This window comes from Helicoverpa armigera, chromosome 9 (genome assembly GCF_030705265.1).
Source record: "Helicoverpa armigera isolate CAAS_96S chromosome 9, ASM3070526v1, whole genome shotgun sequence".
Taxonomy (NCBI): domain Eukaryota; kingdom Metazoa; phylum Arthropoda; class Insecta; order Lepidoptera; family Noctuidae; genus Helicoverpa; species Helicoverpa armigera.
This window is the reverse complement of record NC_087128.1, coordinates 5,939,551-5,963,365: the sequence shown is the minus strand read 5'-3', so window position 1 is coordinate 5,963,365 and position 23,815 is coordinate 5,939,551. Positions and strand designations below refer to the sequence as shown.

Genomic DNA, 23,815 nt, shown 5'->3' with positions numbered 1-23,815 from the left:
TGGTGGCCTGGTGGGCCAAGAATCAACCTCTCAAGTATGAGGGCGCGGGTTCGATTCCAGGTCAGGCAAGTACCAACGCAACTTTTCTAAGTTTGTATGTACTTTCTAAGTATATCCTGCAATGACACCAATGACTGTGTTTCGGATGGCACGTTAAACTGTAGGTCCCGGCTATCCTTGAACATCCTCGGCGGTCGTTACAGGTAGTCAAAAGTCAGTAAATCTCACACCAGTCTAACCAAGGGGTATTGGGTTGCCTGGGTAACTGGGTTGAGGAGGTCAGATAGGCAGTCGCTTCTTGTAAAGTACTGGTACTCGGCTGAATCCGGTTAGACTGGAAGCCGACCCCAACATAGTTGGGAAAAAAGGCTCGGAGGATGATGATGATGAGGAACTATGGCACCTGCCGATGACAATGTATAAAATACATGTTAAAATGGCAGGTGGAGGCTCGCCACCTCACTTACTGGGCCCCGGGAATCAGTTGCTAAATCGCAACAAGAGGGCAACAGGTACATGAGCGGCTGAAGGGTGAGGATACCTCGGCGGACTTTAAACGCAGATCACGCGCTCCCTGTGGGTCCAGCATCACCGGCCCACTCGCCACTTACCACGAGGCACCTACCCTCCGAGCAGGGCTGCTAGCCCTGCTCTAGCGACTCCACTCTGGTCGGCCAATGAAGGCAAGCCAAGAGGCGGGAGACCTTCACTCCAGCAGGCCGGAGATGGGGGACAGTATACTCTCCCGGAGCACTCGGATATATAGCCCGCGGGTCGCTACTCCCGTCATCCACCTCAGATGCCCTGTGGGGCTTATTAGATATTATTATTATTGAGTTTGAACGGTTAGTTGTACCTAATCATATTTTATTTTTTGATTGATACCTTTAAGACAGTAGAAAGTTTAAACTGTCTATAGAGATTTTTGCAAATGGTACTTAGCATGCGCTAAGCAGTTCAGAAGTTTTGATGAATGACAACCTTACCTACATATCTATGAATGTTAGTAATTATTTCGCGATAAGCTATTTAAATGAATGTGGCTTTTATTTTTTGTGAATACTAATTATTTTATTTTACAATTTAAATATTTTAAAAGTTTTTATTTTTCTCGTGCTACATATGCACATGACTGCATCGTTATTATGATTAAAAAATATAACATACTAGCTTCTGCCAGCGGTTTCACCCGCTTCCCGTGGGAACTACTTCCCGTACCGGGATAAAAAGTAGCCTATAGCCTTCCTCGATACATGGGCTATCTAACACTGAAAGAAATATTCAAATCGGACCAGTAGTTCCTGAGATTAGCGCGTTCAAACAAACAAACTCTTCAGCTTTATTATATTAGTATAGTTATCGGCACGAATCTTGAGCTCTGACCTGCGCAGAAGTATTTATTGGGTCCCTTTTGTGGTATGAAGTGAGGCGTGGAGAGGGGCTAAAGCGGTGATTGGCCCGCAGTGCATCGCATCATAGCGGTCACTCGGGATTGGTTCTTTGCTAATAAATCACTTCTGCGCAGATGTAGGTCAGAGCTCAAAATTCGTGCCGATAACTTTATAGATATTTTATACATAGACTGGTTTTGTGATTCCAAGCGTTTGATAGATAGGAATATAGATTAAAATGCAACCATGTATCTGTTTTATTGAATACCTGCTCTTCTAACAGATTATGACCTGCTATTCTAAATAGGAATTTGGTTTTTTATCTATCTACCTACCTGATGTTTCAAAAGCACAAGTATGCTTAACAAATTCAAGCACAAAAAAATGTACATAACTTGAACCTTATGTTCAAGAGCAGAGAGTTTACATTAGCATTAAAAGTTGACGAGTACTGGGATAATTTGACGAGTATCCGTACAAATCAGACGACTATTGGTACAAATCGCCCTTTTTTTACTTTTGCCTTAATAAGTATATAAACCCATCAAAATCGTTAAAAAATCATTATTTAATTAGAATAATGAATAAATACTCTATCACGTCATGCAAAAATTTTCATTTTCTATTGAATATTTAACACACAGTAGCGCTTCAAAGTCAGTGATTTCCGAAATCCGACGACTATTGGTACGTTTACCTTATGTTGTATGAGTGTTTATTGATGGAATTGGGAAAAAATCATGCCATATGAGAATCATTACAGTCAATTTAAACTTGCGTAAATAATTCAGAACGTTAACGTGCAATTCCTGCAAAAACTTCTCACAATTGAGTGTGCAGAAATATTTAACTAGAATTCTAAAATGTAGCTCTTATTAGCATAAGAGCAGTCTTGATGGAAACGGCTGCTTGAATTTTAATTTGGTATATACGTGTTTCCAGCAAAGTGAAGGCGAATCAAATGAAGAGAGTACACCAGTGAGTGTGGCGGCGGCGGTAGTGGCTCAGCAAGCCGCGGCCGTGGTCGCGCAGCAAGCCGCGGCGGCGCACGCGGCGGCCGCGGCCGTCAGCGCCGCCGTCGCCGCCGGGAACGTCAACGCCAGCGGCACTCCTGAAAAGACACTCGTGCCCGTCTCACAAGCATCACAGCCCAAACGGTTACACGTCTCCAATATACCCTTCAGATTTAGAGATCCTGATCTTAGAAATATGTTTGGGGTATGTATCCACACAAAATATCTTACATGCATGCAAAACCAAACCTAATATCATCGATATTCAATAAAGCATATATTAAAATCCTAATATTTTACCTTTCAGCAATATGGCACAATACTTGATGTAGAAATTATCTTCAATGAACGTGGCTCCAAGGTAAGCAATATTTTCAGCCATTGAGCGGAAAGTTAAGTGGCTCATTGAAATCAGTTGACAAACGGATTTCATTGTAGCCACTTTTGAAAGTATCTTTATGCACAGAATCAAAAAACACATAACAAAATATTTATCTCTAGTTATTCTAAAACTCAAAAGTTACATTTACATTTCAAGTTTATTTTAATTTACAACGGGTTAGTGCAGTGTTTTTTGAATCTTGGCAATTTTATCACATAAGTTAAAGGAATAATAATTCACAATTTTATCGTGGTTATAACTCTACTTTCATCTTTTAACAACACAAGGCAAAAGCTTTTCTTGACTTACACACTCTATAAACATAAAATGGTGTTTGTCAAGGTTAAGCAAGAAGGATGTAAGGTCATTTTGTTTTAATTTACTTATAAGTCTCACGTACCTCGGAGAGCCTACTCATCAACATGCTAGGCAAGACCGTAAGCCAAGGTCAGATTGGACGAAATTGTACTTTTAATTGTTGGGATTCGGAATTTGTTATTAAATAACCTCGTTTATGCGAGCCAGGGGCAAAATTACTCATTCAAAGTTCGTTTAGATCATGACTTATTAGTATGACTTTTAAAGAGTTATATTATTCCTTTAGTTTATGTACCAACTTGCACTTCATAGCTATTGACTTGTTAAACTTGTATGTTAGACTTTACAACAATTGAACTGAAACAACATTGCTAAATAATTAGTAATCAACGTTATATCGATGGCAAGCAGAAGTGCAGTAGCTAAGAGGTCTTACTAACAATTTATTAGTTATCGCTGCCCAAACCAAAGTAACTACCGATTTTATACAAATATTTCCTAATAATATGTTCTAAAGTTTTACTTCTTTTCAAGTCATGCGATTTGATTAATTAATTATCCTTGCTTAACAGAAATTTGAAGGCAAATGGGCTTAGTTAAAATAATCATAATTGTGTTTTAAACAAACTTCTTTCTCATAGCATATTGGTTTTAATGTTTGGTGCAGTATCTCTAATTGCATTGTATATTATCATTGAATAATAATGTCTATTATTCTGATTTTGAACAAATCTGAACTATATTTAATGAATTGCACTATCGGCATACTTATGTTTAATTTTGTGTTTCCATCCAAAACGGGAATATTGTAACAATTCATCAAATACTCTGTTAGTATGCCTATGGTGCAATAAATATTGATATCTAGCAACATTAATTTTCAAATATACTCAAAAAACAACTCACTGTAAATGATAATTCCCATGAAATTTAAAGAGTTATTATCGAAATATTTTTATAATAATTGATTGGATTGAACGCTTTTTCGTGTTTACTGCTTTCCTTGTGTCAGTTTGGTGACCGCCCCTAAAGTAGTCCATGCTCGCTCATGTCAAGAAGTATTTTACTCTTTTAAATAATAGCTCCAAGTTATTTTTTCTTCAATGCCTCACATTGGGATATGCAGTATTAGAGAATGATGCATCGTCACTATAACAGCTGATTTCCTAAGTCATATTTCAGGACAGCTCTATTATTCATCACTAATGAGGTTGTTACAATCGTCCAAACTGCTTCGATTTTTTCATAGTGTTGTCTTTTCACCTTATCTATGACGTGATGTGTTTACAGTTATGTACAGACCTTTCAGTGCATCTATGTTGTAGTTTGGATGACCAGTCATTCTGATGTATTTAGCCTTTTAGATGACAGTGTACTTACTATTTTTCTTTCCACTATGTTATTAATAAATAATACAAAAATTCGTTCAGTCATATGCTTCCTAACAAGGGAATATATTTTTTATTAGTTTTGGGCATGTATATTTTTGCTGAACCCTGGAAACACAATGTGTATAATGTAACGCAATGACTATAATGATGTAAGTTATTTTCCTAGAAGTAACTATTAGGGTGCATCACTTAGTTTGGCTTTATCTCGTATGTCTTCGGTAACATTTCGAATTCACTTGGGAAAATTCTAACCGGTTTTGGCTCAAATAACCCATCATGTTTACTTTTATATTGCTAAAGTGATTGCAAATATGTGTTAATTATGTTTTTTTATTTATTTTATTAATATCATAAATAATACTTTTCTTCCTTCATGAGAACAAGTAAAAACAGTCTATATTCTTGGTAGTATATTGGTTATCTGTTGAAATAATTTTGATTGAACGATACCAGAGCAATGAACACTTGGAACCGGCTTAGATTGTTCCCTGATGTGAGGCAGCGCAATGTTGCCGAGGCGTGCGTCACTTGTCTCGTCCGTTGGATCGATTGTCTGTCGACAACTGAGAGCTTGTTGCACCGTGTGCGTTGTGTTACACTCGATACCGCGTAACGCGTCCCACGGGCCCTCGCCTCTTCGTTCATTATTATTTTTTCTTTCTCTTTCTCTCTGCCCAGATTTAATGTTTACGTTATAAGTATTTGCACTCAGAATGGTAATAATAGAGCTGTCATTTGCTTTTATAAGTGTAAGCGTTTCGTACAATCAGCAACTTGTTTGCCACTTTCACAACTCGTCTCTTCCACTGTATTGTGTGCTGTGCTAGCTGCTTTTTGTATCTATGGGTTATCACCATTTATTGAAAGTAAGTAGTTTCATTTGTCTGAGCACGATCTATTGATTCAATAATATTGACCGAACTTGTACAACGCGTGCTGAATGCAATTTACGTCAATAATTTTAATAGTAATTTGTGTGATTCACATAACTGTTATGAATTAGGATGTACCAGGTGTATATTTTATCAATATCTAATAAATCTAAGTATCGCTTATGTTTAACGTGTTAGTTTTGGGCACTGTAAAGTACATGCACAATGTTATTATGTAAAATAATTTAGGTGTAATATTGGTATGATTCCAAAGTTAGTTTATTAAGTACTAGTATCATGATGTAAACATAAGTTCTTTCTGTATCGATGTTTGATTTAGTATCGTGGTTGCTCTGTAATAGAGTATGAAATCCGTTTGGGTATACCTGTGTTCCTAGATCCAATTAGTTCATCTTAGCCACTGCATGATCGGTGAGTTAAATAGAACAAATCGCAGCTAACATCTCACACAATAACATTTTGACTAAAGTAAGTAGTGTCTATGAATTAGTGTCGAAACAATCCTAAGACTCGTTGTATACAGTGATACAAACTCTCCTACCAATAGTACAGACTACTAGGTCGAGCGACGTTACATTAATTTATTACTGTGATCCAAACGCTTATGTGTACCCATACAGCTAGAATACGCTCAAAGTATCAACGTAATCGACTCGATAATATTTTCTCGATATTTCACTAGAATATTTAAAAAGAATATGCAATGCATAAATGTTAATTTTTGTTGCACGTTGTTTTTTGAGCGACGCTGTTTTTAATGCATGTTTTGTCTGTCTTGCATGCAGGGATTCGGTTTTGTAACATTCGCAAATAGTGGTGATGCGGAGCGAGCACGAGAGCGTCTTCACGGCACCGTGGTTGAGGGCAGAAAGATAGAGGTGTGCATGACTCAATGAATACCATCTGTAGCACTATGTAACTTTAACATCCCGCTCCTACGCCCACCGCCCACCGCAACCTGCGCTCGTCTGCTCTGTAGTTACTGTCATGCTAGCGTGCCGCGCCGCGGTCCCGCATATTAGCACTAAGTATGCCGGCGTCTAATCCACAAACAAACCTTATTTATTTTATCCCTTTACTCTCTAGACGGTCATTTAATATGCCGATCGAAAGAGAGAGTGTCTCACAGAGAAATGTAGAACGAACCGTATCGTCACAATGCCGCAGAGGTAAGATTGCAAAACAAATTTTAGTTCCATTCTATCTATAAATTTTGAATAATAGCGCTGAAAAGTGGTGATGTAGACGAGTCAGTCTGCGCCTATGGCAAGAAGAGAGTGAATGTGGCTAAGAGTGGAAAAGTATATGCTCTCTTTAATATTCTTTATTATCCCTTATTAATTTCAAAAGTATATCCCAAGTTTCCTTTACTTTATGTTCACATATCAGATGTCTGCGGCAGCCGTTCAAAGTTTAAATCATTTTATTTTAATTTTATAATTCAACATCCTGTAATTATTTAATAATGTTCTCTAGCCGGGTATGACATCTGATATTCAGTTGGCTGATTTTCACACTTTCAGTTTATAATGATTACTATATACCTACTTACTGTATAAGTGAGTTCGAATCTCACAAAATGCTTTTATTGTTTTTTCTTGTGCAGATTCTTGACAACTATACATAATTGAATTTATGTTATCTTTTTTGTTTATGTGAAATTGTAAAACTATCCTTAAAATTATAAAGCCAATACTTAAACTTTTTTATTACATTTTATTAAAATCAGCCAATGTACTTGTTTTTTGTGTAAACCCAAGCGTATTCTCATATAGATTTTACTTCAAATCAGGTTAATAATGCGACAGCGAGAGTGCAGACAAAGAAACCTCCGACCGTTCCTAACGGTAAGTAATCACATGATCGTTCATGAAATACATTCAATATTAAATAATAACAAAACCAGTTTCGAAATTCACACATAATAAATAACAATACCTTATGTCACACCTGTACAAAATATAATGCATCTTGGGATTTTCTCTTTTTAATCCATCCAGTTATTCTGACTAGAAATGGATCAGTTCCCACTCTGGGTGAGAGAGCTGAACTTGTACAAATCGGTGTTGTCCATGTTAATGTACTTATTATTACTACATGTGGCTAGTTGAGTTGTCTGAATGCTCCTAGGTGAATGCTACTTAGAGAATGAGTCCACTGTCGGCGCCGGAGACAGTCTCGCGCTGACACTCACACCGCGCTACACGGTGCACTCAGTACATACAGATCATGAACGTCGCAGAAGGCTGTCTCCGGCAATCTTTGCCTGGCGAACTTAACTCACTGTATTAATAAACGGATAACACCGTCTATTAGACAGCTTGCTAGATACTTTACACAGTTTGTACAGCTATTACGAGACACATGAATGTTTCATACCTTGACGTTTGCTGGAATGAATGCAACTTCCGTAATGCACTATATTCATATTCAATTTTGTAGTGGAGAATGTCTTATAGGTATTTTTATTTTGTTTTAGATTTAGCGAAACTTTAATTTTCATCAATCAAGTTTACATAAATGTTCAATTTCATTTTGTTTCAGTGTGTGTCCAGTGGCCGGAAGGTGAGAACCTTCATTACGATTTTGGTATGATATTTAATCGATAAAACTTACGCTTTCGCGTTTACATTACCATAACAATCATTCGAGCATGATCCTCCTTCACTCAATGTGGTGGGATTAATAGGTTTATATGATTCTTATCCCCGTATCGAATCACGAAAGTGCTAGAGCACTATCTGCGGTGCCTGCAGCCCAGTCGTAGTACCCGAGCTCGACATACAAACGAATAGCGAAATTAAGTGTGGGTCCAAGCGGGCCGTTGTGTGAGCGCGGTGTGTGCGCAGGGCTGCGGGTGTCGGGCGTGACGTGGCCGTGGCTGGGCGCCGCGCCGGCCGCCGCGCCCGCGCCGCCGCTCGTGCTGGCCCCGCGCGCCGCGCAGCGCCGCAGGTAACGCATGTCCCCCTGTCCACGCTGTGTGTTGCATGTAGCCGCGCTGCGCCGCGAGCCGCGCGCCGCGCCGCCGCTCGCCGCGCACGCCGCGCCGCACGCGCTAGAGCACGCCGTGCTCAACCGCGCCGCCGCCTACGCCTCCTCGATGCACGCCTACGCGCCGTGAGTACTGCACCGCCCCGCCCGCCTCTCCGCATCCCGCTCTCCCGTCTACACCACCAATTGCTCCTAAATACATTTCAAAAAATCAATAGAAAGTGTTCATTCAAAACAAAACCCAATAAGCTCGAATCAAACGTAAGGATATTGATACACTTATTGTGATAGTTCCGGTGTCATTCGCAGTATCCTTTTTTTAACTAGGTACTTATACGTACACTGTACGATATTATGTTATCTGCTAGGAATATTATAGTCAGAAGGATAATGTTTTGACAGTTAGCTAGAATTCCTATTCTATTCTTGGTTAATGGCAAGTGATTCGTCGATGCCAATGATTCCGTCCCACGCGTCTGTCGCATGCGGTTGACAGACGCGCGCGGCCGAAGCGTCAATAGTTACACTATGGTCCTGCCCTCGACGGACGCCACAGACTCGTGTGATGGAATTATAGCTTAAAAGAATTGTGTTAAAGCGATGCTACCTTACAAAATACCTATAAAAATAAGCACTATGATGTTATCAAAGGCAGAAATAATGCATATATGTATGTTTTAAAAAGATACCGAATGAAATTAGACCGTTTTTTCGTACCACAGGATGCAAGCCTCTTCCAAGCTCCCTGATATACCCTAATCCCTATTCCCCGAATCATCTAATTTTGGTATGAGTTATTATTCCTTATTAATTATTTAACATCACCAGCACAACGCGTACTTGTAAATGTGTAACTAACAATATCACGTTAATAGTTGTAACTGGTTGTTTGCTGAGCTTATAGATAACTATTAGTGCTTATCCCACCGTTGTAATATCGTGTTGATTAGTCAACTACCAGTAGATGACAGTATCTGGTATCTTCTTTAATATTATCTCTGCACTAATAGCACTTAAATAACATTTTTTTTCGTTGCACTAAGTAGATTAGCTATTCTATTAATTCAATTATATTTGAATTGTTAGAATCGAATAGTTTCCATTTCAATTTTAAACTAAAATAGTAATCATTGAAATGAAATATTTTTGCAATATCATAAATGTGAGAGTATATGAATTTACTATACGTTTTGTGTTGTTCTACTTCGCAGTGTCTATTACGACCCGTTCCTAGCTGCGGCAGCGACGGCTGACTCCAACTACAGACTTCAGGTAATTAAAAAAAACTTTTAGTTGATATTTAAATGTGAGTCCCATTAATGAATACATATTTGATATTAATCGAGTGTACTGAGTAAACAGAGTACTGAGTGTTCTGGCAAGTAGTGGAGTGAGTGAGGGTAGCGGTGGTGACGTGCGTGTGTTGTTACAGGCCGCGAAGCCGGCAGCCGAGGTAACGTCACGCCTTTACAGTTCAGTTTCGCTCGATACGCGACTGTGTCCGTACCTCTATCGCTTCCTGATTCATGTTCCACCACGCTAGTATAAGTTCGATATCCATCATGGAGTGAGTGCTGGGATTTTGTTTGCTCCTTTATTATATTCGTATGGTCCTATTGGTTGGTAATCCACCGTAATGCAGGGTGCACATTGTGTTTGTGGTAACCAGATGGACTTGGCACTCGCGCGGCCGCGGTCGGCCCGTGCGGTTTGCTTTCTGTTGAGTTTATCCTTGTTCGTTGGTATTGTGGTGGGTGATTTAGTTTTAGGCATATGTTGAGGCTGTACGTTGATCTATCAGATGCTAATACCATGCTGCGAGTAGAACATTGAGCCCACAAATGTATTGCAATATTAAGTACACTAACACTCACCGAATAATAAGTAGATAGATTTAGAACTATATCGACGTTTTGATTTAGTTTGTATCGATTCCGTCATAATTGTCTCTTTAAATGCATGTCCATGTTCATCGCCCACATTAACATTACTCGTCTGCATCTCATTTGAAAATCGATTACTGAAATCGATGGTTTGTGCAGAAAATATAACATTCAACTTCATAGAAACGTGTGCCGGCCGAGTTGCATGTTAATCAATTTTAATGTAAATATATAGTATTTACAAACGTGCACCATCTTTTTCTTATATGTAGTACCTATTTTCTGCATCGTTTTCGCTTTCAACTTGTGGCTACGCAGAACGCTACTCAATGTGCCAGGGAAATTCATCTTTATTTCATTATGTCGTCAGTGGACTCGACACGGTAAGATAACACAAGCGAAACAATGCGCCCGAAGACAGACCGGTGAGAGGTCCTCGACGGAGACAGTGAGGTGATCGTTCCATACGGTGCCTTTGTGGGCTCTCTGTTCTTGTACGATGTTTGTCGTCGGGAGAGTGGCGTGCGCGGGTCCCTGATGTGTTGTTGTTGCAGGCGGCAGCAGCAGCAGCCGCGGCGGCCGCGCCCCTGCTGAAGTCGCCGCTGACGTCGGCGCAGCACGCGGCGGCGGCGGCGGCGGCCGCTAACTACGGCGCCGCGGCCCGCGCCGCCGCCGCCGCCGTCAGCGCCGCGCCCGCGCCCGCGCTCGCGCCGCTCGCTGCCACGTCAGTACCCACGTCCACCTCCAACACTTTGATGTCGCTCATGTAAATACAACGCTTTACCCACTTAACTAACACTTACGAGTTACCACTCCACACTAACTGTACCTACCTATCGATTATTACCAACTTTTATATTTTCAGTAAGTTATATTAGTATGGTATTCTAAAGTTGGTATAAAATAGTTATTGTTATTATGTGTTGCTGTTTCGTTTGTTGTTTTATTATTTTCTTACCAAAAAACACGATGTAATTATTAGAGTCTCAAAAATAGTTGCAACAAAAATACAGATACATAATGAGAAGTTATACAATTCACACTGATTCTGGCCCGGTTTTTTGCGTTGTAGATACTTACGTTCGAGGCTATTTTGCTTCTTCACTGGGGGGTTCGATAATAAATATTAGTTACGGTAGATATTATTTGCAAAATTATATTTTTTAAGGGCACCTTTTTAATTTCTATTCTACGCAACACGGAGTTCGGAGCAAATTGTTGCATATTTTGGTGTAGAAAGTGCCGTTTATTACAATGTTGATACAATGACACACGTTGCACGTTTCAGGTACGGCAGAGAATACGCAGATCCTTATTTGGGCCACGGTATTGGACCAGTGTCGGGTTACGGGGTAAGAACTCAATAATATTCTTTTATTTTAGATTTTCAGTGACCAAAAGAAGAGGATTTTTTTTAAGCAATTTTATTCCTATCTGAAGCTACACTTAAGGTTCCTAGTTGTTACAAATAATGATATCCTGAAGAATAGAAGATACGCGCCGGTAATAATAGATTGCTACAATGATACTGATAATGATATTTCTGGCTTGCAGACTGCAGTATACAGAAGTGGATACAACAGATTTGCGCCATACTAAAGCCAGTGGATCAAAAACGATGAACTCGAATATTACCTTCGTCACCTTCACCTTAACATGACAATGAACTCTCTTTGTAAACGTACAAACATATTTCATAAATTTAAGGATCAATAATAACGCTAGCCGACTACCGTATAAGTGTCTAAGCTTGGGTAGTGGAGTAATGAAGTAATGAGCGAGCGTCGTGGAGTCGCCGCCGCGCCCGCACTACTTATGAAATACCAAAGTCATTAAAATTTCTAACACAAATACTTTATTAAGTTCAAACTAATTATAAATTATTTGTGTACCTAATGCTATACAAGTGCGAGCAGCTAAAGTGAGTGCTTTTGTTCTATTTAGATATTCTAAGAGTTTACTATAATTTAACTAATTACTCAGAAGTGAATTCATCTTACGATTAGAGTATACCGTACTGTTTAGTGTAGATGTTACACTTGTATCATTGACAATAGAAGAAATATTTATCATAATGATGATATATTTAGTGAGCTTTGCACTTGCATATCATAAAAATTGTAAATATTAAATGGGAAACGCATTTTATTGGGTCACACCATATTTTTTTTAAATCAATTATCCAAAATGTTGTTTCCTGACTACATATTCAGCGATCTTATTCTAAATAATATATTCATCAACTAAAATGAAGTTCTCAGTCATAATAGTTACATCAGAGTCTTTTCGATTTGTGAACTCGAAAGAGTTGTTAAAAACTGTTTAATAAATGAAGTTCTATTCAAAAACTACTGCAAAGACAATAGAAATTTTAGAACAACTATTTTGGACTAACAAGTTATTTGGTGCGATGTTAATGTGGTGCCATTTTTTGGTTGTTATTTTACACATACGTATTATATTTTTTCTAAAGTTACCTTGTACCCTTTACAGTTAATGTGACATAGTTATAGGCTATCCCCGCTATACGTGAACAGCGCCTCAGTTATACATTGTCCACATTCGCGACAACAGATTGCTCTACACAAACGTACCGACACGTGAATATCCGAGTGTGTATAACGATATAAGTGAGCTGCTGCTCGGTAGAACTACTGTGTCGTTTTGGTTTGTACATAGATAGCGCTTGAAGCTTAGTCCGTTGTCAGTCCGCGCGAGTCCGGAGTGTTCACTTGTGGTCCTGCTTAGTTGTAAATCGAATAATCGGTTGCTAGTTTATAAATAAGCTAATGTTTTACAGAATGTAGGCGAAACGCTTTAGCCGTAGTCTATAAGGGAAGAAGGGAACTCCGTCGAGTTCTTACATATCATTGAGATTTTCTCCTTGTATGTAGTTATGTTTAATCAATAATTCTATTGTCTTTTAACAATGTCTTATTTTTACAGTGCTATTTTAATATTTTCGTCTAAAGTATGGACTTTCATTTTATAGAACAAACACGCATACGGGTCCAACCCTTTTAGAAGTTGTAAATTTTAGATCTAACGTTTGCATTAGGATTTTAAAGTATCGTAACATCTATGAATTCGCTCAACGTTTATACCAAAGCACAAAAACCCATCGATTCATACGTATTCGGAGAAGTGTTACATGACATAACCTCTTTTCGATAGATTTAATAGTCTTTCAGTGAGAAAAACTTGCAGAATCTATTAGTCGCGGTGTAGATAGATATCTCGAACAAACCTACAGACTTTTATTTTTTACTTCATTTTGTTTAATAAATCATTAATCCTAAGTAATCTTCTCTAAGGACATATCTACATGTTTGCCATCTAGAGTAGTTTAATCTTAACGTAGTTCAATGACTATATACATAACTATATAGATCTGAATTGATAAATTCATAGTTGATTGTCAATCTTCTCATGTTGTTGTAAATTCCCAAGGAATATGGTTCACGTCGCGTTACAGACGTGTCTGTATGGTCGACGTGTTAGAGCTTTGTCCGTTTATTTGTCAAACCTTTACGTAGCGAGTAGAGATGAAGTACCGAATACGTTGGGACTGGAGTCGGCGCTGCCTGTCGTCTGATGATCATAGCTTTAATTAATTAAAGATGTTAAGGTGATGTGTTCGCCCACTCGTATCATCTCGTAACCACAATTAGAATAACTAACTCAACTTGTAGCATTTCCATGACATTATTATTGTTTGTCTTGCAGAATTCTAGTCTTCGCGCACAATCTTTTATTAAAATAGTAAAGGTGCTTACTCGTAAAGGTTTCATGTGATATTTACGGAATTAGTTGTCGTATCTTTGTCTCAATTGTATTCTATTTCGTTTTCCTGCGATATGTAGTAAGTAGTTCGTGTCATATTTTCCTTATACTGATTATTACTCTCACCTTTTAGTGCCACTGGCTTTATATTATAAGTTATATTTACGTTTATCGTACGTTATTGTAGTCTCGTTGCAGCTTCGAACAATATTTTGTGCTTTATTGCTGAATACTCATGCGTGAATGCGTTATTTTAAGTATATCTTAGGTTTGTAGGAATTGTCTGATTAATGCAAGATTTTGTATCTGAGTACAGAAAAAAGTACATGTGATTCTATTTGATGATTTTTTGTTTAGTTTTAGTATTTTATATCATTAGTCACAAACATTTGTGAGTTTTTTATTTTTATTTTAATCATTTTTACAAGTCAACAGGACCTGTTTTGAAGTTTGTATTATGGATTTCAAACCTGATCGTAAAATCGTAAAAATCTGTAAATTAAATCAATTTTTGATCAAAACTCGTCTTGTTTGCTTGACATCTAAAATTAACATAATTTTTGATTATGTTATTTTAAGTTTTTTTTTGTATGATTTAAATGCTAAGTAATTTAATAAATCACAAAAGCAAAATACCTAAGTTTTGTATAAAGTTACATAATATAAGCCAAATTGTTGTTACTTGGAGAAAAAATCAGAATTTAAATTACATATCTGACAAAATGGTTAGTGTGCTACAATAAGATTGAAAAAAAAATATAACATCAAGAACAATGTATAAATATTATAATCATAAAATTAAGGATATGTATTTTGTAACGCGATTTGTTTCTCGGTTTTTATGAGATGTTAAATTAAAGTTTCATACTACTCTCTTGTTTTATGCTGTGCACAACTTATACGATCGACGGCTTCGATACTGTATTCATTAGATCTAAAGCGAATTGTTATATTGTGCATAATAAATAAATCATATCAGTAGTGGTGTTAGGTAGTTGCGACGTTTTCTAGCGGCACTCGAGGCAACTACCACGGCCCGGCCGTGCCGTCGACTGTACATAGTGTTACCGGCGGCTGTCCCGCCATGTTGTGCGTCACTTGTTCCCTCGGGTTCATATTGTTAAAGTAGCAGAGTTAATAAGTATCACTTGTTCGTCAATTGCACTCGTACAAGCTGTTCAGTTGGTGTTGTACATTATTCAGATATTAGCGGGGTTAATGTTAGCTCCCGAGTGTCAAACGTTAAAGTTGTAGACGCGTAATGTCACTCATTGTATCGCACGACATCGTCATACATCGCGTCTATGATTTTAATAGTTTTGATTAACCCTTACATATTAAAGTGCTGTAACGCATACTTATTGCTGACTTCGTTTGCGGTTTATGAAATTATCATCATCAATTCTTTACATTATATTTTTGTTAGCAGTTGTTACATTTATAACTGCCGTAAGTCATAAGGAATTAATGTAAATAAGACATAGTAAGATGAGTTTAGTAAGTAGCTTGTAGTGAAGGCACTGAGTGTGCGTTACAGCAGCACAGAGCAGCAGCGCGCGACTGGCTCGGCTCGCTCGGACCGCGCGGATCTCTCGGGCCGCGCGGATCGCTCGGCCAGGCGGTCGCGCGCTGTGCCAGCCGCCCAGTATTTGAAGTACTATTACAATACCGTGCTCAATTCCTGTATCTGTACATTGTAAGTATAATGTTGACAAAATGTTTTTGAAGTTTAATGTAAACTACAATAGATTTGTTACATAATGAATGTCTTCCGTTTGGCACATTTTATAGATACCTACTTTGCACATTTTATTAATGCACGGATCTACGTAAAGAATACTAGTTCAATTTTAATTTACCCGGGATTTTCAAGCCAAGTGCACAGCGAGCCCCCTCATATACGATTTGTGATACCTAAAGTAAATTATAAATACGAATTTTTGTGTGGCAATTTTTAATGGATTGCAAAGCTGATTTTCTCTTAAATTGTAAATATTTTTTTTTCTATCGAAAAATATTGAATGAAGTGAATCATTTAAAAGCCTTTGGCATTGTGTACTCATTTACGTTATAAATAAATTATAGTATAAAATGGTTGTTTTATTTTCCATAAAGCACAAACCTTATTAATTCCTAATATAGAGAAAAGGTTTTCCTTAATATTTAATTGTTATTTTGTGAATAGTGCTGATTGGGTGACAATCGTGTTATATTGATAAGATTGCAAGGCCCTCTGATAACAAATAGTAGGTAATGATTCCTTAGTGTGAAATAATTAAAACAATCGGAATGGTGAGATTATCTGGTAAGAGCGATAAGGGCTGCGGTTGCGTCGTTGAAGCAGTATAGAAACGGCGCGGACGCTCCACACCGGCTTGCATCTCGTGCTATGTAACGCTCTGTCAGTGCAATTCCTTTATAAAATACTGGTTATCTAAAATGGTGTTGTGTCCACCGTTCAGATGGGCTTCTCGAGCGAGATACAAGTTTACCGTTCCTGCCGAGATAGATCCCGAACAGCCCCGTCCAACAATATACGTAAGTAATAATAGAACCATCTACTCAATGAGTATTATGCTAGGCGTTTATTTCACTTTAACGTTGTGCTGAGACTATGATTGTTTTACTGTACCTATTCAGTATATAAATACAAGTAGATAAGATCAATCTATTGTTGGTTATACGAAAATAACTACGTGGTAATACGAAGTTAGGTAACAAACTGGCTATAATGGAGTAATAAATATATATATTGTGAGGTTTATAGTTATACAAAACAAATAAGGTAATGAAAATAATAATCCCAATTCAAATGTCGGTATTACTTTTAGTGTTTACATTCATGAAATCGAATTTGTTATACCGCAAGCTGTAGCGAAACTATGTGATTGGCAGTTTCAAGGGCCAAACAAAACAGCGTAGCTATTAATGAAAACAACGTCGAATAAACTCGGAATGTGTTTTCTTACATTTACTTCTATATAATAATATTTTGAAATATAGGTATTGCCGACTTAAAATAATTTGATATAACGTAAACATATATTCACCTACAATAACTCATCAGTATAGGAAAAGTCGGTATTTAGTACATTATGCTGCCATAAAAATCTCAAATCCAGTGCAATCTACCAAAGGTACCTTGGGATCAAATTCTCAAAACTTAAAACAACTTCAAGACGAATGCAATTGAATATTAGGAACATACACAGTTGTCTAGTATAAAGAAACAGGTGGTTATTGCCGAAAATAAGTGCAAGTGTAAATAATAAATTAAATTCTAGAATGTAGCTATAATATGAAAATGTGTAGCAAAACTTAAAATATTTTATGCTTATCTGAATGCCATCTTGAATAACTAAAACACAATCAAAATGTTAGAGATAAAAAATTGTGATAAGTTACACGAATCACGGCAGATAACGATCAAATCATCAAAAATAATAAGGATTAACTTTTATTAATGGCTTTTGGACGTTGTTTTCGACAGTTGTCGAAAGTTATTTTAAGTACATATTGTTTAATTTACGTCATATTGGGCCAGTTAAGATGTATGAAATGCCTAACCAGGCATTTTGGTTTTTCGTATCTGGAGTGAGCTATAGAGGGCACATTAGGTAAATAAATATATAAACAACAGAATATTAAGGGTCGATCATGAATTACACATTTATTTACCTACAAAAATATACCGTAGCATGGCTATTACTAATACCTAAGCAAGTCCCTTACTTCTTAGGAACTTCCAATTAACGATTTTTTATCTATGACATCTGGCAAAATTTTTTGAACAATTTCAATGCTGCATGAACTGTGTCACGTAGACCATAAAATGGCATGCCACAGAACTTCAATCTTACTATGAGTCGCCCTGCATAGGTGCTACGACTGGCCTACGGACTATGACATTTTTGCGTAGGCACTACGAATAGCCTACGAACTTCGACATTTTTGCGTAGGCACTACGAATAGCCTACGAACTACGACATTTTTGCGTAGGCGTTACGAATAGCCTACGAACTACGACATTTTTGCGTAGGCACTACGACTAGCCTACGAACTACGACATTTTTGCGTAGGCACTACGAATAGCCTACGAACTACGACATTTTTGCGTAGGCACTACGAATAGCCTACGAACTACGACATTTTTTCGTAGGCACTACGAATAGCCTACGAAGTACGACATTTTGGCGTAGACACTACGAATAGCCTACGAACTATGACATTCGTGCGTAAGCCCTACGAACTACGACAGACCTTGCGTAGGCACTACAACTGGCCTACGATCTACTGCATCACGCGTAGGCACTACGGTTAGACTACGACGAATCATGCGTAAAGACTACGTAATTCGAAAAACCTTGCGTAGGCTCTACGATTAGCCTATAATCTACGCCAAAACCATACGTACTGCGACTAAACGCTTCGTGGGACGTAACCCTGAAGTAAGTATACCGAATAACGACGAGTTATTGTTTACAAATAAAATGTATGTGAAAGAATATTTACAATTATAATGTTAGTAAAGGCTAGCTGCTCCGTCATTCTGAGAAATATAATTTTTGTACCCGGCTAAAATTTAGGCTACGTTATCCGAAAATTATGTAGCTTTCTAAAAGGTCGGATCAAGTTAGGAGCTTTTAGGGTAAAAACTTATGAATTACCTAAAGGCAACCTAAGAGGACCCGCACACTACCTATGTTGGTAGTGTGCGGTACCTCTTAGGTTGCTATCGACCGACTAAACGTATGTACGTTTAGTCGGCCGATAGTTGGATTGGGCTCATTAATCAGTATGAAGATGAATGTAAACAAATCTAAATAAAAACGAATTTCATTCAAAATAGTTTAGTCTGCAATGTGCACGTAGTCTAACTGAGGTCATATGTAGATTTGCGTTATGACACGATGCTGCTGTAATCGAAAATAAAAATTTCAGGTTCCAGTCTCATCTATTAAAACTATTTACGATTAGTCAATTGTATATAAGAAAAACCTAACATAAAGTTAAAATATAACTACTACAGCTTCATACAAATCTTTTGTATTTTCAAAATACGTTATATGTTTTTTTTGGGCATTAGTGCGTAATTAAATGACGGAACATGAATCCAAACTCACATTTGAGATGCCACCTCTCCAGGACCTTTAAAAGTTTAAGGCTTTAAAGTGATATATAATATTAAAATTATGACAATGAAACAAAGACATGCGTGGCATAATACTGAAGAAATGCACTACTTTTACGTCACTTATCGGTGGTTTGATTAAAATGACACCAAAGTGAGATTAACTTTTTGTGAATTGATTTTGTTTTACTTTCAGATAATACCCGATGTTCTCACTGACACATTCCACTCCAGTAGCAATGGGGAATTACCGAATGGAACTGAACATGAGCAAGTTAATCCCACAAGCAGTAATGGTAGCAACTATAATGGAGTTCCAATGGATGTGGATCGAGATGACAAGAAGACAAGTCACATGAGCGTTCAGAGTCGAAATACGAGATATAGTAAAGATTCTGATGTAGATTTTAATTTCGATGGGCGAATTAGCAGCGCTGCACGTGCAACTATTTCAGAGATAGTGCAGGCGAATCCTCGCAACCGGCGCGGGCGACGCAAGAGCGGCGTGATCGCGCCACACGTACCGCACGATGCCTCGCGCCTCACCGACCTGCAGTATGACAAATACGAAAAGGATGAAAAGTAAGCACAGCAACAAGTTTACAACAGAAATGAATATTAAAAATATCGATAAGAAACCGGTCAGGCGGGAATTTACCTTCCGCTATCTTAGAAAAAAAACGGATTTTGACAGTTTACCTACGTACATACTTTAAATACTACGTAAGCACATAATACATATACCCTATCTATCGTTGTCATTAATGCCTATTATCATTATTCTAGGTCAGCAGAACAAATACGTAAGGCTGTTATGGCGAATGACTTCCTAAGGAACCTAATGGATGATGAACGACTTGCAGCGGTTGTGGAGGCAATGAGTCGGCAAGAGTTCCCCGCGGGTAGCCTCATCATCAGGGAAGGGGAGAGTGGCAGCCATCTATTTGTTTCAGCAAATGGACGATTTGAAGTTCTCAAAGGTGGCCAGGTTGTGAAAACCTTCGGACATGGAGAGGCATTTGGTGAACTCGCTATTCTTTACAAAGCTAAACGTTTTGCCTCAATACGATGTAAGTAGTACTTTTTTTTTTTGAGGAAAAAAGCAATTTTGAAACGTAAAATATACTTATTCGTTATTATTTCCTTTAATTAAGGTATAACTGAGGCCACGGTGTGGATGTTAGAGCGTCGTGTTTTCCAAAAGATCATGGTACGCAGTGGCCGGCAGGAGCAAGAGGACAACATGCGCTTCCTGGCTTCCGTACCGCTACTCCAAGGCATTCATCCTATAGAACTGGCAAAGATCTCCGAATTCCTTAAAAGGGTATGATAAGATTTACCATATGCTTATTAAGTAAATGAAAGTTGGACAAACAAAGTTGTTATTTCATTGACTTTAAATCACAGGAATTCTTTTCTGCGGGAACTCCTGTGGTGCGGCAAGGAGACCGAGGTGATAAATTCTACATTATTCGCGGCGGCACGGTGACGATCACGAAGCGGGAGGGGGAGAGCGGGGACCAGGTGGTCGGGCGACTCCGCCGTGGACAGTACTTTGGTGAGCAAGCGCTGCTGCATGAGGACCGCAGACTCGCGACCGTCACCGCAGAGCCGCCCGGCGTCGAATGTCTCACTCTAGAACGAGGGTAAACTCTTCATCAGAAGTAAAAATGTGCATGTGATTTTTTGTTAAGGGATAGTAACCAACATATTCTTTCTATTATCTAGACCATTCTCAGAGCTGCTCGGCAACTTGGATGAATTAAAGGAAATTCGGCACGTAGCACCGCGACCATCTCAACAAAAGAAAACCTCACAAGTTAAAAGCGGTGAGCTTAATTTAAACTTGCAAGTCATTGTCCGGTATCAGAACATTTAATTAAAATTACAATGCATTAAAGCATGAACTGCTCTATGTCTTAATCCTTCTGAAAATAAATTCCACTTTCAACAAAAGTGGATGGGAGGAACATAAATATAGACTTGTTTTGTTTGCAACTAATCCTCTGTGAGAATATAGACATGTTTCAAAATAAAGATAAACATATTAAGCGCATTAGCGACGGATTTATCTATTGACCCAGATTAACATTATTTAGCACGAAATCGTTTAGTCATTTAATACAATGATTCGACAATGCATTTCAGAATACGAGTTCGTTGAACTGAAGGACCTGCACATAGTGGGCACGATGGGTGTGGGTGGGTTCGGGCGGGTTGAGCTGGTGCAATACGTGCCCAACAAGTCGCTCACGTTCGCTCTCAAGTGTCTCAAGAAGATAGACATGGTGCAGCAACAGCAGCAGGAACACGCCTACAATGAGAAGCACATCATGATGTCATGCAACAGCCCGTTCATTTGCAGGTTTGTTTGATAACAACTGATGTGTTTATAAACACGGTGACAGATACAGGGCAAGGTGATGTTCGCTGGAGAGACCATTATCATTTATGAAGTTGGAATAAGTGCAAATAATTACCTTGCTTATTCTCGCATAATTTAAATAATATTCATAATAATCGTAAACTCATAACACTTAGGAACTAAAAAAAACAATTTACAAGAAACAATAATTCACTGTATCAAAAGGTCAACACTATGTTATGCTTATCTTGTAACTGTTCCTTGAAATAAGTTAATTAGGTACCTACGTCTGTTGTGATATACACTTTGGCCCATGTAAAAACCCTAAATTGTTTATTGAAATCAAATTGGTATCATACAATAATTCATTGAAAATGTTTATTTTCCAGACTTTATCGGACATTTAAAGACAATAAATATATTTACTTCCTGATGGAGCCGGTGCTGGGCGGCGACGTGTGGACTATTCTGCAGAAACAACGCTACTTCCCTGAGAACATGGCTCGCTTCATGATAGCTTGCGTCATCGAAGCATTCCAATATCTACATTCCAAAGATATTATCTACAGAGATCTCAAGCCTGAAAATTTAATGCTTGATAAACAAGGATACATTAAATTGGTATAAATAATTTTATTTGCTCATATATTTACGATTTTTATTTAATGACGATTATTCTGCGACATCTCATCAACGACATGTAAACTGTATAAATATTTCCTTATAGGTTGACTTCGGATTTGCTAAACGAATTTCACCAAATAGCAAAACATGGACTTTTGCTGGTACGCCTGAATACGTAGCTCCAGAAATAGTGCTTAATAAGGTTTGTTAATGTGACGAAACGAAGCGTTCCTATTGTATTAATTTATACAAAATCCCACTAAATCTTTTGTAATGGTTTCAGGGTCACGACCGAGCTGTGGACTGCTGGGCTTTAGGGGTACTAATCCACGAGCTGCTGGTGGGCAAGCCTCCGTTCCGCGCGCCCGGCGGAGACCACATGAAGACATACACGTTGATCCTGCGCGGTATAGACGCGGTGGCCTTCCATCCGAGGGTCGCCAAGTCTGCACAGATGCTCATTCGGAAACTGTGTCGAGCCGTGCCCGCTGAAAGACTGGGATACCTCAAAAATGGAATCGCTGACATTAAAAGTCATAAGTACGTTCAAGGTTACATCCACTTAACATGCTCATTGTATCGTCATCAACGGCCGAAATGAATCGCTGTGTACCTACATAGTATACCGAACTCATATAAATTCTTTTTGCGTCTCTTACATATAGCACAAAGAATCCGATACAATAGACTTCTTTTTCCTATGTATTGTTTGGTGGCTAATTATTTTTTGTTAAGGTAATGTTCACGTTATATCATTTGAATGGTTTTTGCGTACCTAGTTTCATTTCTTTTTTTTATGTGTCAGACAAAATATTTGCATCTCCTAAATTCTAACTTGTTGCAGATGGTTCTTGGGTTTTGACTGGGAAGGACTCTTGGAAAGACGATTGAAGGCTCCGTTGATACAGCCTGTGGCTAACGATCTGGACCTCGGCAACTTTGAGAAATACCCCAAAGACAAGCTACCGCCCGACGAAACCTCTGGTTGGGATTTAGACTTCTGAACAAATTATACAACGAGTGTTATTGTTACTACTTTAAGTGTGTGCCAACATGATTTTATTTTTGATAGTCTTCCAAACATTACACCATAGTATTATTTACTTGTACATTAAGTAAGTTAGCAGTGCATGTTAGGAATAGATCATACGTGTTTGTTTTTTATACTGGATTTTTACATTATATCTCTTTTATAAATTTTGTTCCTTTTTTATTTATGAAGTTTAAGTTTATTTAGAAATGTTTTGTTTATACATATTATCTTCCTCGGTACTTAACTTATATAATACAATTTTCTTATTAGAAAATTACCATTACGGAAACGTTTAGGGGGCAAGATTAGAAAAAACACTGATCAGTATGCTGGTTAAGCTAGGTTGTGATGGCGTGAGAGCAAGTGAAAAAATGAGAATAAGGTCAGTGGGGAGAATAACAGGCGCGTATGTGTGTCACCAGCGTGTGGTGCGCGCGCGCACCTCCCAGCCGAGCGCGGGCGCCTTGTTTATGCGATCACTGCCATTAGAATATCGAGTACGTGCAGTCATTATGCTTGCCAATGTGCGTAACTTACGCACTCTAATTAAAAGGTCTTGAAATTACCTCGTTAAGACGAGACTGTAAAAAGTTGCCATTAACAAGGATTATGGCAGG

General features: G+C 38.2%; 2 protein-coding genes across 11 annotated transcripts in view; both read left to right on the top strand.

The window, feature by feature from the left end:
- Positions 1–16,137, top strand: part of LOC110370023 (RNA binding protein fox-1 homolog 3) — an 81,562-nt gene extending 65,425 nt beyond the window's left edge. For 3 of the 10 annotated variants that reach the window (XM_049839453.2, XM_049839451.2, XM_049839445.2), the window contains 11 exons: positions 2,334–2,609; positions 2,712–2,765; positions 6,174–6,266; positions 7,181–7,235; positions 7,933–7,977; positions 8,382–8,505; positions 9,591–9,651; positions 9,812–9,832; positions 10,817–11,028; positions 11,551–11,614; positions 11,817–16,137. In XM_049839453.2, coding sequence (XP_049695410.1) covers positions 2,334–2,609; positions 2,712–2,765; positions 6,174–6,266; positions 7,181–7,235; positions 7,933–7,977; positions 8,382–8,505; positions 9,591–9,651; positions 9,812–9,832; positions 10,817–11,028; positions 11,551–11,614; positions 11,817–11,861 — 1,050 coding nt within the window. In that variant the 3' untranslated portion in view covers positions 11,862–16,137. Of the gene's footprint in view, positions 1–2,333; positions 2,610–2,711; positions 2,766–6,173; positions 6,267–7,180; positions 7,236–7,932; positions 7,978–8,237; positions 8,341–8,381; positions 8,506–9,590; positions 9,652–9,811; positions 9,833–10,816; positions 11,029–11,550; positions 11,615–11,816 lie in introns of all 10 variants that reach the window. The other 7 variants (XM_049839448.2, XM_049839452.2, XM_049839450.2 and 4 more) reach the window with 7 other exon arrangements.
- A 205-nt stretch (positions 16,138–16,342) lies between these two features.
- LOC110369981 (cGMP-dependent protein kinase, isozyme 1) lies at positions 16,343–23,366 on the top strand. The gene is made up of 11 exons (XM_021325660.3): positions 16,343–16,583; positions 19,373–19,758; positions 19,963–20,246; positions 20,331–20,500; positions 20,584–20,822; positions 20,905–21,005; positions 21,325–21,541; positions 21,931–22,162; positions 22,269–22,367; positions 22,449–22,705; positions 23,010–23,366. The coding sequence occupies exons 1-11, from the start codon at positions 16,485–16,487 to the stop codon at positions 23,167–23,169; spliced, it is 2,244 nt and encodes a 747-aa protein (XP_021181335.3). The 5' UTR covers positions 16,343–16,484; the 3' UTR covers positions 23,170–23,366.
- The last annotated feature ends 449 nt before the right edge of the window (positions 23,367–23,815 follow it).

Coding starts and splice junctions, on each gene's coding strand:
- LOC110369981 (XM_021325660.3), top strand. CDS start 16,485: ATGGTGTTGTGTCCACCGTTCAGATGGGCTTCTCGAGCGAGATACAAG. Junction 20,247..20,330: donor ACGTTTTGCCTCAATACGAT/GTAAGTAGTACT, acceptor CCTTTAATTAAG/GTATAACTGAGGCCACGGTG. Junction 21,542..21,930: donor AACAGCCCGTTCATTTGCAG/GTTTGTTTGATA, acceptor TTTATTTTCCAG/ACTTTATCGGACATTTAAAG.